Source organism: Mesoplodon densirostris, chromosome 14 (genome assembly GCF_025265405.1).
Source record: "Mesoplodon densirostris isolate mMesDen1 chromosome 14, mMesDen1 primary haplotype, whole genome shotgun sequence".
Taxonomy (NCBI): Eukaryota; Metazoa; Chordata; class Mammalia; order Artiodactyla; family Ziphiidae; genus Mesoplodon; species Mesoplodon densirostris.
In genome coordinates this window covers 37,464,677-37,483,797 of record NC_082674.1, presented here as the reverse complement: position 1 = coordinate 37,483,797, position 19,121 = coordinate 37,464,677, and the positions used below count along the sequence as shown (strand labels likewise).

General features: G+C 37.1%; 1 protein-coding gene and 1 pseudogene across 4 annotated transcripts in view; one reads left to right on the top strand and one right to left on the bottom strand.

The window, feature by feature from the left end:
* The window catches only part of SRBD1 (S1 RNA binding domain 1), a 226,706-nt gene that overhangs the window by 104,576 nt on the left and 103,009 nt on the right, over positions 1 to 19,121 (top strand). For all 4 annotated transcript variants that reach the window (XM_060117692.1, XM_060117691.1, XM_060117694.1 and 1 more), the window contains exon 15: positions 11,127 to 11,218. In XM_060117692.1, coding sequence (XP_059973675.1) covers positions 11,127 to 11,218 — 92 coding nt within the window. The remainder of the gene's footprint in view (positions 1 to 11,126; positions 11,219 to 19,121) is intronic.
* Positions 846 to 5,070, bottom strand: LOC132502089 (peptidyl-prolyl cis-trans isomerase FKBP1A-like; annotated as a pseudogene).

Sequence of the window (19,121 nt, the reverse complement as noted above, 5' to 3'; positions counted from 1 at the left end):
AAACTCTGAGATCAGCAGGGGGAGCTGAGCATCAAAAAACAGGAGATGCTGAAGCTGTGATGACCAGCATCATTTTCTTCAGACAACCCTCAGGGATTTGTCATGATGGCTGGGCTTTCATGGGTGTTAAGTGTCTACAAACAGCACCTTCAATTTAACTTCTGATAAAAGTTCTTAAAATTTAGGAAGTGGAGCTTTGGATAGCTATGAGATTACAAAAGTCCTGAATATCCATTAGAAAAACCACAGGATGGAAAGAAAAAAAAAAGCCAGGCCTTGAAGAAGGCTTCAGAGGTCCCTGCTAGCCCAGGGACAGACCCTGTAGTGTCCAACATCTCAGTGAAAATGATCTGCTTTCAAAAGGCAGAGGGTTAAGGGGAGGGTGGGGTGGGGTAGTGGAGGCCACTTTAGTTTGGGGTCAGGCTTTTCATTCAACCCGAGGACGTCTCTCAACTTGGAGAATAATTCGGCTCTCAAGAGCGCCTCAAATCAGCTATGGCTCTGCAGCGCAGCAGCAAGAATGTTTAATAGATATATATAATAGATAAAACTTTCATCCAAAATAAAATAAAATAAAGATTCTTGCACCCCCACACACCAGTTCCTATTCTGAAGTCAACCCATTACTTGTGCTGTTAACACTTGACTAGTACTTAACTGGAAGCCTAGATCCAAAGGACTGAAACTCAGTCTTCACCCCAAAACGAAAACAAACTAAAATGAGTAACTCGAGGTTTATGTAATGTAGTTCAGCTCAACATACATACCAGGAGAAAGGGGAAGAGCAAAGCTGGTGACAGAACACATTCAGCCAAGGAAGATGCTTATACAAAGAGTAGTGGAATTTCAGGAAAAGCTCCATATGGACTCGCTGTGCGCATCTGGAGGCGCCAGATCCTTCCATGGCACATCCAAGAACGGGGAGCTCAGGGAGGAGGCCATTCCTGTCATTGCAGTTTTAGAAGTTCCACGTCAAAGAGGAGAGTGGCATTTGGTGGGATGACGCCTGGGTGCCCAGCGGCACCGTAGGCATAGTCTGGGGAGACAGTCAGTTTGGCTCTCTGACTCATGCTCATCTGGGCAACCCTTTCTTCCCAGCCTCAGATCACCTCCTTCTTGCCCGGCACAAACTTAAAGGGCTTGTTTCTGTCCCTAGAGGAATCGAATTTCTTTCCATCTTCAAGCATCCTGGTGTAGTGCACCACGCAGGCCTGGCCGTGCCTGGGGAAGGTGCTCCCGTCTCTGGGGGAGATGGTCTCCCCCCTCCACTGCCATGGCGGAGGAGGCGGCGGACGCTGGGCAGCGGGCGGGTGGGCGGCGCGACGTGTGGAGTGGACAGAGAGTGGGCCTGGCGGCGGCGCCGCCCCTCTACCTTATCCCATTGCTCAGCGGCTCCACACGCGTGCGCCACCGCATGCCCCACCCGAGGCTTTAGAACACTGGCTCTCAAAGTGTAGTCCTAGACTTCATCAGTATTTAAAACTTTTATGTTTCAAAAGACCATTAGGAAAATGAAAGGACAAACCAAAAATTTGGAGAAAATACTTGCAAATCATGTATCTGATGCAGGACTTGTATTTAGAATACATAAAAACACTTATAAGTCAATAATAAGGAGACAAGCCAAATAAAAATGGGCAAAGATTTGAACAGATATTCTACTAAAGAAGATTAGGAAAGGCCAACAAAGACATTGAGTAAATGTTCACATCATCAATGATTTAAAAATGTAAAATAAGCCAGAAGTAGATACCACTTCATAACCATTAGAATAGTTGTCAAGAAGGCAACAGCAAGTATTGTCAAGGAAATGAACAAGCTGGAGCCCTTATTCGTTGTACTTAGGCAGTTTCTTAAAAAATTAGACATGAGTTTACAACCCAGCATTTCCACTCCTGGGAATCTATCCAAGAGAAAAGAAACATAAGTCTACACAAATATTTGTAAATGAATGTTTATAGCAGCATTATTCATAATACCAGAGAACTTGGACCAACCCCAAATTCTATCAACTGGTGAATGGATAAACAAAATGTGATATTTCTAGAACAGTGGAATACTATTCAGCAATAAAAAAAGAAGTACTGATACTATAGCATGAATGAATCTCAAAAACATTATGCTAAGTGAAGAAGCCAGACAGAAAAGACCACATGTTTTATGATTCCATTTATATGACATGTCCAGGCAGGTGAATGTATAGAGACAAAAAGTAAATTAGTGAATACCTAGGGTTGGAGATGGGAATGAGGACTGCAAATGGGCGCAAAGGATCTTTTGGGGATGGAAATGTTCTGAAATTGGATTTTGGTGATGATTGTACAACATTTGCTAAAAGTCATTGAATTGTATACTTAAGATGGGTGAACTTTATGAAGTGTAAGTTATACCTTAATAAGACTTTAAAACCTATATGGTCCCAGCAGCATCAGCATCACCAGTGAACTGGTTAGAAATGCAAATTCTCAGCACCAGTGAAGCAGAAGCTCTGGGGGTAGAGACTGGCAATCTGTGTGTTAACAACCTCCAGCAGATTCTGATGTAGGATTAAGTTTGATAACCACTTGAGAATCAAGGAAGGTTAAATGGAGATGTGAGTAGTTTTGGTACAGCTTATGTACATTCAGTCTACCCTTTTACTGTAACTGTAGGAAAGGTTTGAATTAAGGACTGTTGTAGTAGAGTTAAAGAAAATTACAGGGCAGTGGGAGTAAAAATAAACTGGCCTTTCATGTTCTTGATATGCCCCTATGAGAAGCTTTATGATTGTGATGTTTGTGTACCACATATATTAGTAAATTCCTGTGTTCTTTTAGGCTTGCTGTTACTTAACGAACATAGCATAAACAGGTTCATTTGCCATAACGACAGTGGAAGTTTAGATCCTTGAAAGGAATTATTTCTCCTAAATATTTACACAGTGTAATATAGCAGAGCCAGAAATGTGCAGTGATCCCAAGAAAGTAAAGATCTGACCATAGATAAAGAAGTAAATGGAGCAGCCAGCTGAACTGAACAACTCATTCTCTCCCTCCGTCTGTTCAGTGTACTTTTGAAAACCACGATTAGAAAAAGTGGTTGATCTAGAGTCGTCATCTTAGATTTGGCCTGTGCTTTCAGAGTTTGTTTGGGTTTTTTTCCCCTAGCATTATCTGGGTGGCCAAAAGAAATTCTAAAGTTTGAGGCTGCCCTAGAAAAGAGCCTGATGATTCAAACTGGAGACTGCTGGTTGGTGAATGTGTTAAGTGAAGTTTGTAGATAGGGTCCCTTAAGTGGGCGGTGATGACTTCTGCAGAGGTATAAGTTCACGTCAGAGGAAAGTAGAGGTTGGCAGGGTGGGGGGTGGGAGGCAAAAACAAACATCAGACAAGGGAGAAAAAAGAGGAGTGAGTAACAGGATGTGAAAACTGATAAAATGTATGTGATTTATTAGTGGAGTCCACTGAGATTTTTAGCAGTAGCATTTGGAAGAATATTAGGAAATGTAGCACAAACCATTGTTATTTCCAAAACTTTATTCAACTATTCAACTGTAGGTAAAAAGAACTGGGCTGTTAGTTGCTGGCAAAGTGTATCTTGGCTTCTGTCTCTCCCTTTAATTATTTTATTTCTCATTGTCTTTTTCCCTTTGCTTCTCTCCTTTCTTTTTTGTTCGTTCTTAAAACTTTTAATAATTCACATTTTATTATTTAGCACTTATTATTAGCAAAATATTAGAATATTATAACCCTCTAAATTAGTAATTCTGTTTCTGACTACTGTTATTGGATGGATAATAAAGGAATAAAATATCTTGCAATAAGTTTCATTCTGAAAAGTCTATGCCGTAGCAGTCTGAATTCCACTTATTTATTAGTGGATAAATTCCTGTAGATGTACTTAAGCTTAAAAAAAATAGGGATAGAAAAGAAAAAAATAAACTTCTTCCTTTGTAAGAAAACTCTGCAATTCATACTCTTAGATTTATATCTAAATGTAGAGTTGCATTTGAACAAGAATAAACAAACACAGATAATCTGTTATTCTATAAGTAAATACAAGCTGAGTACCTAAAAATTTGACTGTTTTGGAGTTAAATGCAAGAATCAGGAGAAGCATACTTTTTGGTATGTTTGGGGCAGTAGGGATGGCAGGTAGGTTGACATCATGTTCTTTAAATCAGGACATTTCAAAATGTTGATGAAAGCACAAAAATTAGATCAGTATTTCTTCCTTGCCCTCTTAGTTTTTGGGAACTCATTAGTAGTGAACGTGGAATGCTTACAGTACTGCTGCAAACAACAGCCTCTTTCACAGTTAGTGTTCCGCTCTTTTTTTTTTTTTTAATTTTATTTTTTTGGCTGCGTTGGGTCTTCACCACTGCACGTGGGTCCTCTCCAGCTGCGGCGAGCAGGGGCCACTCCTTCCCACGGTGTGTGCACCTCACATTGCGGTGGCCTCTCCCATTGCGAAGCACAGGCTCCAGGTGCACGGGTTTCAGCAGTTGTGGCTCACGGGCTCCAGAGAACAGACTCAGCAGCCGTGGTACACGGTCTCAGCTGTTCTGGGGCATGTGGGATCCTCCCGGACCAGGGCTCGAACCCGTGTCCTCTGCGTTGGCTGGCGGACTCTCAATCTCTGCACCATCAGGGAAGTCCCAGTGTTCTGCTCTTCAAGCCTGCTTTTCGTGTCTTGGTTCAGTGGGGCCCTTGTCCTGGTGCCTGGTCTAACACCACTTAGGCATCAGGCCTTGTGGTTGGTTGCTCCTGTGACTTTTTTCCTTGAGCTCCCTTTAGTGGTATTGTTCAATACTTGTAACAACTTCATGTTGGACTCAAACATAGATGGGGGAAAAAAAAATAAAGGAGGGATTTTTGTTTTTAAAAGGAAAACAGAAGACAGTGAAGGGAAGGGAGAAAGAAAATAAAAGGAATGCTTACCCTGGAGAGTGGTGGAGACCGACAATTTCTGCTGGTTCCATTCTTTGTCAGAAACTGCTTCTACCTCAGCAGAGGGACTCAACCTACAAATAGAAAGAAGCTCTCCATCTTTGTTCTTCAGTTTGTTGATTGGCTTTCCCCTTGATGGCATTTGAAGGTACCAGTGATTTTGTCAAATTGAGTGGCCCACTGACAGCAGTAGAAGGGATTTAAGTGTAATATTTTGACACATTGTGGTACATTGTAGCAGCTCAGCATCATTGTGAACATAAGCCAGAAACAGATTCTCATGTGGAATGAATACTATTGTTATGTTTATGGCCCAGAGGAGTCGGTAGCTGTTACTTTGAGGAACCCCAAATTCCAAATTACAGTTCTGTTTGGTAGTTGCTAATTTGGGTTTGTCCTTTTTAGGTTTCTTTTGTGGCTAGAAAGTGTTCATCTGATATGCTATGAGACACTGAAGGAAAAGTAGCCAAGGGAATTCTGTATTGTTGAAATACTGCTCTGTGGATGTGATAAGATATCCATCCCGGGTTATACTCACCCTCTGTTTGGTAGACATTTTAAGTTCTCACAGGCTTGTTATGGGTCCTCTGTGTAAATAATTACTGTACCATTGCTAGACTTGTTCTCTTTGGAAAATGCTCATTCTTTGAAAGATAGCTTAGAATTTTTTTTTAAAAACTGGTAGTTGGAGAATGGCTTCTAACTGGTCTTCCACCAGATGGCGCTAGTGTTACATACCTACATGTAAATTTGGTGCCATTGAAATCTTGAGGTGGTGTATTTCTGCTCTTTTTCTTTTTCACCATATTTTGCCTTCAGTGTTTTTTTTTTTTTCCACACACACTACTTTCCTGGTATACAACTGTGTCACCTCACACCTTTTCTGTTGTGGGTAGTGAATTGATTGTGCTGTGGCGTTCATGAAGAATAACTTGGGGTTTGGATTCACAGGCCAAGGACTAAGTACAACTTAAAAATGTATTTTATATGTACTTTCTTATAAAATTTTTCATTGTGCATTTGCTTTTTATATGACCTGTATGTACAAATCGAGAGTTATTCTTGACCTTTCTTTCATGTTATAAAACAATATCATAAAATATTATTTGAGGTCTCCTAGGAGTCATGTTTGGAAGTTATTACTAACAAATGATATATTTACCCACATTTAAGTTCAAAATAACTTTGATAACTTTAAAAGAAAGTTTGGTAAAAAAAAAAATGTTGGCTATTATGCAATATTGGATCTCCTGGCCAGGTAAATAATAGTCATTTGAAACTTAAATTTTAAACTTTTTCTTTTTACAAATAAATATTATAGTTATTGCAGAAAAATTTAAAGAAATAAGAATTCTTTTAAAGGAATAACATAGTTAAGTACTATTAATATTAACATAAACCTTTTTTTCTTTTGTATATACCTATATTTTAAAAATATCAAAGTTGGTCTCATGTCTTAGTTTTATAACCAGCCTTTCCACTTAATACATTACAACAGTAATTTTTAATGACAGTATAGGTTTTCATTAAAGAACTCTTTAATGATAGGCATTTTGGTTTCAGTTTCTTTTGGTTGGAGCTATGCTGTGATGAATAACGCTGTTTAATTTTTTGTGTGAATTAAAATTTCCTTCATATAAATTCTTAAAAATATAATAACCAGTTCAGAAAGAATGCATATTCTTGTGACTTTTGATCTGTATTTTCAAATTACCATCCAAAAGAGTGTTACAGTTTCAATATCTTTAATAGTATAGGATTTTATTTGTTTCCCTGCTTCCTTATCATCACCAGATTACCTTAGTTTTTATTTATTTATTTATTTATTTATTTATTTATTTATTTACTTACTTATTTTTGCGGTACGCGGGCCTCTCACTGTTGTGGCCTCTCCCGCTGCGGAGCACAGGGTCCGGACGCGCAGGCTCAGCGGCCATGGCCCACGGGCCCAGCCGCTCCGTGGCATGTGGGATCTTCCCGGACCGGGACACGAACCCACGTCCCCTGCATCGGCAGGCGGACTCTCAACCACTGCGCCACCAGGGAAGCCCTATTTATTTTTAATTAAAAAAAATTTGGGGGGGCTGTGCACACAGCTTGTGGGATCTTAGTTCCTCAACCAGGGATCGAACTTGTGCCCCCTGCACTGGAAGCATGGAGTCCTAACCACTGGACTGCCAGGGAATCCCCATGTTAGTTTTTAAAGTGACTAGGTATTGCTCATTTGAGGCTCCCTGAAATGACAATTCATCACTAAATAAAGGAATTTAAAATTGCTTTGATTTTTTTTTAGAAATAAGTATCCTTTAAACATTAAATCCTAGAGCCCCTTTTTTTTATGGTGGTTTGGTTTTTGGCCTTGTCTCCTATCCCCAAAATACAAGCAGCTATCCTTTCATACTTCAAAACAGGTTCTCATATGCAAAACAAAGAATTAAGATCTCTGTTGATTAACTTTTTATAGCATTTTCTGTTACCTGTTGAGAAACTTAGGTCATTTACCTACCCTCTCTTCATATGAATGTTTCTCAGTCTGAAAATTTGGAAAAACTCTTTTTAGATAAATTATTTTTAAAACTTTAGTGAAATGAGCTGTGCATTTAGTATCGGAACTTTTTAGTACCTATTTTTTTTTGGTGGGCAGAAGGAAAAGGAAGCTTCTAGATATTGCTAACACTTAAGCAATTCTAGTATACTTTTATAAAAAACGAGAAACATCAATTTTTATTAGTTTAAGCAAATATATCCTGGCTGATTTTTGATAGCTTACTAAATATTAATTGTGTTTTTATTTAAGTAGGTTAACTTTAAATTGAATTTTCTTGTTAACATAGGAAGCATGCAATTTATTTTAAAATAAGAAAAACAAAAAAGCTATTTTCATATTTGGGAAATAAGAAGAGGGGAGGAGACTCATACAGAGGCTTCAAGCAACGCTGTAAATGAATGTGAAAACCATTAGCCCAATAACTTAAAAAAAACAAACAGCTAGTTTTCCTCTCTCATGAAAAAAATTCTCCCATCTCAGTTTGGCAAAAGAAATTGCCATTCTTTTACTGTCAGAATGAATAGGCACTGTAAGAAAAGTACTTGCAAACGTGGTTTTAAAAGATTCATCAACATACAATTTATCTTGGTAGAAGAGACTTATGAACTGTGGAGATATAAATTCTGTGGTTTAAACATATATTTGTTTAAAAAATAAAGTACATTATATTGTTAAATGATCAGATTTATGTAACAGCATTGAATTTTACTTGAGATAACAAAAATTGGCATTTTAACTTGCAGAGTTTTTGTTAAAAATTTTTAAATAAATTTAAAAGTAAATGCACCTTATTGTGGGCATTTCACTTGCTTTTTAGGTTATGAGTGTATGGTTTATATGTATATATTTTCAAATTAAAAAGCCTAGAAAGACTCTAGAAAAGTGCTGAATTAGATAAAGTGCTTTAAAAATTATCAATTTAATTCTAGAGAATTAGCACATTAACACATAGATCTGGTAAAACGTTAAGTCCAGTGGTAGCTTCTGAAGTATACTTTCATGTATTTAAAGTTTGATATACCATATGTATCTACTTAGGCATTTGTCTAAACAAACAATTTGAAAGGGCTTCAAGTACTGTAATAACCTCAAAACCTTTGAGTTCAGTTAGAACTGTGTCAGTTAAATTCCCCCAAAATTATAAATTTTACTCAGTCTTGTCTGCTTTATGGCAAAGTAAATAAAATAATCAAATTGCTAAGATTATGAGCCTAATTAGTTTACACCTGAGTGAAATTTGTTTTGTGACATATAATATGTATTAAATGTTAGATATCTGTATTTTGTGCAAAGTTTACTTTTGCTTTCCTCAAAATATGCTAGAGATAATTGGAATAATTTTCTAATAGTTTATTGGGAAACTTCCTAATAAACAGAAAGTGCCTTGTAAAATCTAGCATACTTTCTACTTAATGTCTATCCTTGAACTCTAAATAGGAAAGAAAAAAAGGAAGGGGGGGAAGGTTATAACTTTTGTTCTTAGCAGCTTCTCCTGGAAAAAATCATCACCACTCCCAGCTTGATTTCTTTCATTTAACTCTTGCCACATATACTTCTTAGATCCTTATATGTTTTATATTGAAGTAATCAGTGTTGAGCTTTTTCTCTTCATTTAGATTATTTAAGCATTCTGATCTGCGCGTAGTACTGAACAGTTTATTGGACACATGCTGTCTAGTAACTAAAGCATATGAAATTTACTGCATTTTGTATTGATTTAATATTAATGTTAATCTAAAATCTTTGGGTGCAGCGTGTCACATCTGTTTTGTATTCCTCTGTTTAAAAGAAGTGGCAATACGGTATTTGGAGGAATATTTATTATCTGAGTGTTTTTCTTTGCAACAGTTTCCCTCAGTCTTTTGAGAATTATAACTTCCAAGAGACAGTGAATCACCCAGCAAATTCTCAGGTACCCAACTGCTGAAGCCCACAGTTAATGGGAATTTTTATTTACCATTTAAGTTCCTTTGCTCAAATAGAGGTAATTTTGGAGGCTTCTGGCAATGCCAGAAAATAAATTTGTGGTAAGATTTTTTTAAATATTCTTTTCTCTGCACTTCACAGGTACTCTGGGTTTTTATTTTATTTTATTTTTTACATCTTTATTGGAGTATAATTGCTTTACAATGGTGTGTTAGTTTCTGCTTTATAACAAAGTGAATCAGTTATACATATACATATGTTCCCATATCTCTTCCCTCTTGCGTCTCCCTCCCTCCCACCCTCCCTAGATACTCTGGTTTTTAGAAAAAAATTTGTTAGGCTGAGTGTTCATTTGTGTTTGAAACCAAATTTTCCATGGCTGATGGCTGACTATTCTTATTTATCCTAAGTTTCATAAAGGGGTTGGTTTTGTGCTTTGTATATAATATGCACCTCTTATTGTATCATGATGATGATGTTGATGAGGAACAGGATGAGCAGCCTTGCTTTTCAGTTGCAGAGTGTTCATTTTCCCTATTATGAAATTTCGGTTAGTAGATCTTGGTTGTAAAAGATATAAATCATCTCGTTGCCCCCAAATAATCTTCTCAAGTCTCTGTGGTTTATAATTGTTGTCAAAGTTCAATCAGGAGTTCTACAAAGAACTCTTTGGAGTAGCAAACTAACCGTTTCACATTTTACTTATCAGTGTTGAGTTGTTACAGTGGAGCAATATGTTAAAAGTTATCTGCTCAACTTGTCTCACAATTGAAGTAACTACTGAAGAGCAGAGAATGGGAGAGGTTTCTAAGAATGGATTAAAAATTAAGCACTAACATGTTTCTGCTTTTGCATTGTGACATCTAGATGGTCACATGGTAGAGAACCAAAGGTATTGTAAATACTTAAAGTAGATGATGTTTCTTTACGTATTATGTCATAAAGAAAGCCTCTAATTTTAAAATGTTTGGTAAACTGTACAAATGTCAACCACTATACAACCGTCATCTGTAAGAGAGTGCTGTCATTGTGGATTGTAGAGTATATGGAGCCAAAAGAGAAAGGAGCAGGATGATATATGTGATGCTTTGAGTAAAGAAATGATGAAATGAAGTGGTTTAACACCTGCCTGAAGTGGTATGTTTCAAGTTCACCAAAAGGATGATTTCAGACCCTCCTGGAAAGAAGTGGGATCCTGTCTGATCCCCTTCCTTTTCACATTGTGGTTGTTAATTATAACCAAGTAATAATAATGGCAGTGTTCATGACAATGGTTTTTTGTGTATATCCACATATGCACATATCCACACACATGTCTGTGCTTCCCAAGATGCTTTAGAATGATTAATTCAGACGGGAGTCATAAATATCAGTCAATAATGGATTATAAACACAAGAGGAGCTAAGTATTCTGAAAATTTTGATGTTGGCATCATGGAGGAGTATCCATTGTGTTCATCTATAAACTCTCTCTTAAACAGAAAACGACTGAATGAATTCATTATGGATTTAAGCCTGTGTATTTCCTATGTGTAGAAAACAAGCATTGCTTAATCACTTTATGTTAAAGTAAAATTAAATAGTATAGGTATCATTGAAACATAAATTATGAGAGTGCTTTGCCCTGCAGTTTTCTTTTCTTATAATACCTAGTCTCATTCATTTATTTTCTTTGGGCAGGTAGAAAGTTTGGAAAATGATATTCCCCTTTTCTTTCTTTTCAGTATCGTCAGTGAAGCAGGAGCATCAGTCTACAGTGTCAGCCCTGAAGCTAATAAAGAGATGCCAGGACTGGACCCTAATTTGAGAAGTGCAGGTAAGAAACTGTGGGTCATCACTAAAGCGTGTGATTTTGATATTTTGGACTTGTATTTGTAGCAAGCAAAATATTTAAATATCCAAGAAATTTTAGAAGATATGTTGCAGTCATGTTAGAAAGAAAGTGTTTGATTGGAATAATACTGGGAATTATGGAAAAGAAGTGGAAGAATACTGCTTTTAAAGAACACTGCATAGTATTCTAGAGTATGGTGAAAAATTAGCCCAAAACATCTTTAGTAAAATTAAATGCTAGAGAGTTAATAATAAAAACAATAAAATACTCAGTTCTCTTATTATTATTGCAAAATATTACTTATTACAGCTTTTTGTTGGAGGAAAGTAATATATTAACATAAAATATTTAAAGTGCAAATGTATAAACATGCACAGACTTTCAGGCTATAGCTAAATATTTGTTAAATGACCAGTTTCTCTTTCCTTGCTAATAGGAATTGTCATTACTGCATTGTTTAAATAAGCCTGATTTGATTTTAGTTGTATAAAATTGCTTTGATTTCTGTGATGTGGAATAGTTTAAATCTTGTGTGTGAAGAAATTAAAGATATTTTGAGGGCTTCCTGGTGGCACAGTGGTTGAGAATATGCCTACCAATGCGGTGGACACAGGTTCGAGCCCTGGTCCAGGAAGATCCCACAAGCTGCGGAGCAGCTAAGCCCATGCACCACAGGTACTGAGCCTGCACTCTAGGGCCCGCGGGCCACAACTACTGAAGCCCGCATGCCTAGAGCCTGTGCTCCGCAACAAGAGAAGCCACTGCAATGAGAAGCCTGCAATGAAGAGTAGCCCCTGCTTGCTGCATCTAAACAGAAAGCCTGTGCACAGCAACAGAGACCCAATGCAACCAAAAATAAATAAATAAATAAATTTTTAAAAAAGATATTTTGGTACATCTAATGACAATAATTGGTATCACAAGCAAAATATAGATCTGGTCAGAGCATTTTTCTGTGTAATAGGTGGATATTTAGACTACTTTGTTAGAAGTGGGTTGTGTATGTGTGTTTACTGATTTATTATTATTATTTTTTAATGGACGTATAGTCGATTTACAATATTATATTAGTTTCAGGTGCACAGCATTGTGATCCAGTATTTTTACAGGTTATACTCCATTATAACTTCTTACAAGATAATGGCTATAATTCCCATTGCTATACAATATATCCTTGTTGTTTATCTATTTTATATATAGTAGTTTGTATCTCTTAATCCCTCAATTTGGGGAAATTCCAAATTAGGAGAAATAGGCTTTTTGTTTAATTTTTTTTCCTTAAATATTCTCATCAAATTTCATTGACTGCTCTTGAAATCTACACCTGGTGATATGTATTTGAAAATTTTTGCGTTAATCTAAAGTTAAAAACTTCTTTTTTGATCCAAAAGAACTTGTAGTTTCCCTTCAGTTGTTCATTCCACGACACAGTCCCCTGACTAACAGATCATCTTTTCTTTTTAAAATATTTATTTATTTATTTCCTTTTAATTTCTTTGGCTGCTTCCGGTCTTCGTTGTGGCACGCAGCCTTCTCTCTAGTTGTGGCGTGTGGGTTTTCTCTCTCTAGTTGTGGTGCTTGGGCTCCAGAGCGCTTGGGCTCTGTAGTTTGTGGAATGCGGGCTCTCTAGTTGAGGCGCGAGGGCTTAGTTGCCCCAAAGCATGTGGGATCTTAGTTCCCCGACCAGGGATCAAACCCACGTCCTCTGCATTGGAAGGCAGATTCTTTACCACTGGACTACCAGGGAAGTCCCCTAAAATGGTCATCTTTTCAAACTCAGATCCCAGCTCAAAATCTTGCTTCTTCAGTGAAGCTTTTCTCTGTCACATCAACTCAGTGTGGTCTCTGCCTCCTTGCCATGTTCTCTTTTGGTACTTGCCTTGTAATAACAATAGTAATAATAATAATAGGAGGAGGAGGAGGGAGCTGCTAACACGAATCTTTTTTAAGCACTTAATATATATGAAACATTGTGGTAAATACATTACCAGGATTATTTTATTTAATCCTCACAATTGCCCTATGAGTCATTTATTATTCCCACTTTACAGATGAGGAAACCAAGGCTTAAAGAGGCCTCATAGCCAAGTAAGTGTGTACATAATATTTATGTACATAACTTCTGTAATAAAAGGATACTTTTCTTTATAAAATATAAAATTCAGAGCCTCCCAAGTGGGCACTGAAAGGTAATCATCCAACAGGGCATTAGAAAAATATTATATAGGAGGTGGCAGTCCCTCAGACTTCCCTTTGCTAAGGGGGCTGCTATTTCCTCTTCACCACTGGCCCGTGTGGATACATAACTGCCACAGTATTATAAGGGAACAAAATCACAACATTCTAACAAGACTCTATGAAAATAGGAAATAATAAAAAGGGGAATTGGTATATAGTCCTAATTACTCTGATTTCAAAACCTAGTTGTGTCTTCAGTTTGTGATTCACTGCAGGTGTGCAATTTTTCTTTGTCTTAGCTTGTTTCCACATTGGCAGTGACTATGTTTGATCCCTGTCAACTCAAAACACCTACCTGGACATTCTGAGTCTTCAAAGTCTGGTCCTGGAAGCAAATATTGAAATTAACTGAGAGTCTTCACTCTTGGCTTTCTAGGCCCCACTTCCATTCCAGTTCCTGTTTTCTCACTAGGCATCTTTCTCTTTCCTAGTGATTGATGCCTGGGATGACTTCGTACTTCATCGGAGACCTGACCTATCTATGGGTGTGGGTTTTACCTTTCAACCCTCCATAAGTTTACCATATCAAATATAGCAGAACCTCAACATTCATACAAGTGTTAAACATATGTAAGAAATGACCTTTATCTTACTACATCTTCTTGACCAGTTTATCAGCTTATTGAAAACAGAAGTTATCCTTATATATGCTTACATTCCCCTCATAATAAATTCATTGTACTGAGATTTTAAATTGGATGGATAGAATAGTAGATAGTTGGTATTAAAACATTTATTATGGATTTCTGATTTAAAATGAAGATTAAATATACCTGTTACTCCTTCACTCTCTTCTGAGATCTCATTAAAATGACAGTAACTTGATAGAATGAAGGCATAAACTTGAGAATGGGAGAGGAGATAACAGCAACAGTAGTTTTGAAGCTGGAAACCGGATGAGATCTAGCCAACTTGAGAAAGTGGAATACTGAGACAGCATTGTAGAAAACAGAGCTAACCTGAAATAGATCGTAGGAACCCTGAAGACTCAGGAAATGCACTAAGCACCTTTAGAAGTATCTTGGGAGGGCTGAGAATGGGTCTAAAATAAGAGGATTGATTGAAAGTCTGTTTAAAAAGCAGTGAGATCAAGTTAAACATAGAATATCATATAACCCAGCAATCCCACTCCTTGGTATATACTCAAAAGAATTGAAAACAGGTACTCAGCAAATACTTGTACACAGATGCTCATAGCAGCACTATTCACAATAGCCCAAAACTGGAAACAACCCAAATGTCCATCAGCAGGTGAATAGATAAACAAAATGTGGTCTATCCATACGATGGAAGAGTATTTTCAGCCATAAGAAAGAATGAAGTAATGATACATGCTACAACATGGATAAACCTTGAAAACATGCTAAGTCAAAGAAGCTAAACACAAAAGATCACATATTGTATGATTGCATGTATGTGAAATGTCCAGAATAGGCAAATCTGCAGACACAGAGAGCTGATTGGTGGTTGCCAGGGGCTGGGGAGAGGGAACAATGAAGAGCGACTGTTTAATGTGTACAGGGTTTCCTTTGGGGGTGATGAAAATGTTTTGGAACTTGATAGAGGTGGTGGTGGTTTGCACAATGTTGTAAGTATGCTAAATACCACTGAATGGTGCACCTTAAAATGGTTAAGTTTACGTTATGTGAATTTCACATCAGTAAAAAAAGAAGAAATGAATTAGACCTCCCATTCCACACAGTTGAGTAACTGTCCTTCTTCCACTTTTGCAGAAGACTGGAGAATTGTTCTCTAGAGAGGGTTAAACCGAAGGTTTCTACACTGGAGGACATGGGTTATAGGTGAGAGTGGGAATACCTACTAAAAAAAAAAGAGATTAAATAATTATTGACATGCTGTTGTAGATACCTTAGAGAGGACTAAGTCTTCCATGTGGGAGACTAGGGGATTCTGACTAACACAAGAGAAAACACCTAAAGAAACTGAGATCAGAGATTTCACAAAGAAATGGCCAAATCACCCTATAGTGAAGCCCACAGTTGACAAACCTCACCTTTGAGCAAAGCACTTACAGTCAGCTTTTTAGTACCCTACCCCTGATGGAAAGTCTAGGGTCACTTAACATGTAAGGAAAACTTATGCTATTAAAGACAGATGCCAAAATATCGGGTGGGAGGTGGGGTACACTACATGGAAGAAATAGAGACTATACAGAAAGAAGAAAAATAAAGAAAAAGTTTGATATCCATAGAGAAAAGATATTTCTTTCAAATTTAAGGGTATATTTGCATAAAGTAAAATTCACCCTTTTTAGGTACACCATCTATGAATTTTGAAAAGCTTGTACTAGTCAGGTAACCACAACCACTGCAATCAAGATATAGAGTATTTATATTAGGTCAACAGATTTGTCAGCTCCTTATTGAAAAATTAATTACTAATTAGAGGATCAAGATTAAGATAAATTTGCATTAAGAGCATTAAAACTACATTTTAATAAGCTTTTTAGTGAAGAAATTCTAATTTGAAGTTGTTGAATGAAATAAGACAGCATGGGGATTCCTCTGTTGCTGTCTGATGGCAAGAGGAAGTATAAAAAAGAAGTGAGTGTTGGACTTTAAAAATAAAGATTTCCACTTTGATATTCTCAGATAACAGAGTAAGGCAAATTTTAAAGAGAACACAGTTTAGTACAGTCTTTTAAGCAATACATTTACTTGCTCTGGAAGCTTTAAGCTTCTGTGTATTTCATGGAACTGAAGACCAAAACCAGTAGAACCCCTTTTGTCCTTTGGATATAAGATACCTTATGAATGAGGGGGAAATGTTGTTTTCAGTGCTACTGCATATGGCTCTCTGGTTGCTTACCTTTTAGGATGATAGTCTTCACTCAGTCGAAGCTCCTTTTCTCTGCTTTTTACTGTCTTCCTTTACACAATATATTTCATTACTGTTTAACAAATTACCATTTATTAAAAATGAAATTCCTATATGTACTTTTCCCCCTTTTTCCTTGGTCTGTCTAGTCTGCTACAACGCAAGAGTCTTTCAATTACTGTGGCTTATAATATGACTTGCCTTAATCTTTTTTTTAATTGCACTTGTCCTATGCATTTCTTTCTTTCTATGTAAACTTTAGAGCCATTTAACTAATATTTTTCAAACTCTGTAGAAATACAGTGAAATTCCATTAAATTTATACCATGAAGGTTGAACCAGGTTATGCACATTTTATTTTTCTTACTCACCCACAGTACACACACACACACACACACACAGTGAATGGATTCTCCTTCATGATATTTTCTTATTGGTTGTTGATGGCATATGGTGGAGCATCAGTTTTTGTCTGGGTGTCTTGAAACCAGCCAACTGATTGAAATCTTATTAGTTCTGATATTTTTTCAGTTGACTTGCTTGGGTTTTCTAAGTAGACAGTCATCATCTGCAAGTAATAATAATCTAGTTTCTGTCTTTTGAGTAATTATACCTTCTTTCTTTTCTCTTCCAATTGCGTTGACTAGAACTTCCTAAACAGTGGTAAATAGTCGCAGTGATACAGAGAAATGTTGACGTTACATGTGGGCAAAATAGTCAATATTTGCCATACGTTTGGACATACTGCATTTAAAAAATACATAGCAACGGGCCTCCCTGGTGGCGCAAGTGGTTGAGAGTCCGCCTGCCGATGCAGGGGATACGGGTTCGTGCCCCGGTCTGGGAGGATCCCATATGCCGCGGAGCGGCTGGGCCCGTGAGCCATGGCCGCTGGGCCTGCGCATCCGGAGCCTGCGCATCCGGAGCCTGTGCTCCGCAACGGGGGAGGCCACAACAGTGAGAGGCCCGCATACCGCAAAAAAAAAAAAAAAAAAAAATACATAGCAACTTCATTGAGATATAGTTTACATAGCATACAGTTTACCCTTTTAAAGTATATGTCATCATTTTTTAGTATAGTCAGAGTTGTGTAACTATTGCCACTATCCAATTTTAGAATATTTTCATTGCCCCTAGAAACCCTATACCCATTAGCAGTCGGTCCCCCTTCCCCTCTTCTTCCCAATCCCTGGAAAACACTAATCTACCTTCTAGACGTCTATATGGATTTGCCTATTCTGGATATTTCATATAAATGGCATCATTACAATATGAGGTCTTTTGTGATTGGCTGGCTTCTTTCACTTAGCATAGTGTTTTCAAAGTTCACTCATGCTGTAGCATATATCAGTACTCCATTCCTTTGTATTGCCAAATAATTTACCGTTATACAGGTATACCACATTGTATTCATCCATTTATCAGTTGTTGGATATTTGGGTTGTTTTCACCTTTTTGGCTATTATGAATAATGCTGCTGTGAACATCCATGTACAAGATTTTATGTAGACCGATGTTTTCATTTCTTCTGAGTATGTACCTAGGAGTAAAAACTTGGGGACATAGGGACATAGGGTAACATGTTACATAAGTAACATGTTCCAGAAGTCTTTTTGACTTCTACTATACTTTCCTCACCATTCCTTCTCTGCCTCTTTCACCATTTCCTCCTTCTCTTTTCTGTCTCAAGATATGAATGTGCCCCAAGTTTCGGGCCATGATTCTTACTCCCTCTTCTTTTTTTTTTTATCAGCAATCTATTAAACTCCTTTTGCCTGAACTACTTACCTGTCTCTGACTTTCAGAAATCTGTTGTCAGCCTGATCATTATTACTGTTTATTGCATAACCCTTCTCTTGATTATCCTGCCAGCAGGAAAACAACACCATCTTTTCTCCAAAGCCTGAGCATACTACTTTTCGAGTTCTACTTTAAACAATGTTCATCTCTCTCCCTCCTCCTGCCTCCCATCTCCATGCTTGGGTTTCTATGCAACACAGAATGAACAGCATCTGAAAGTGAAATGCCAATTCTAGAAATATTAGATCTATGTCGGGGGTTGTTTACTGGGTACACTGTAACTCCAGAAGCCATTGGGACTTATTGTAGAATTAATATGTCATCTAGAAGCCATCATTTTTAATCCATTGTTGCTAACATTTAGCAATATTAGGATGAACAAAGGATACACTGGCAGTGAACTGTTAGGAGGGAATCCAGTAGAAAATAGTTTAAAAGCCTTTTGTGTATTTCAGAAATGTTAGAATATGGGATCTATATTCACACAGTTTCTAAGTTTAGGTTTTCATAATGTGGGTTTTCCTGAAGGTGTCGATTTGAGAGATTTACCTATTATTGATATACTTTTATTGAATTTCTAATATTGCCTTCCTTCACAGCAAACGTTCTGATGCCTATTACCTTAACTTGGTCTACTGTTGTGGGTTGTTTTTTTAATCCGAAAATATTTTGGCAATGTATGTACGTGTTTGAAAATCACTCTTATTGTATAATATATGTAAAGGCTAGAATAAAGAAATAATACAGTTGAGTTGTCCCTTGGTATCCGCAGGAGATCGGTTTCAGGACCCGTCTCAGATACCAAAATCCAAGGATGCTCAAGTCCCTTATATAAAATAGTATAGTATTTGCATATAACCTATGCACATCCTCCAATATACTTTGAATCATCTCTAGATTACTTATAATACCTAATACAATGTAAATGTTATGTAAATAGTTGTAGGTGCAATATAAATAGTTGCTGAGAGCATCAGATTCAAGTTTTCCTTTTTGGAACTTTATGGAA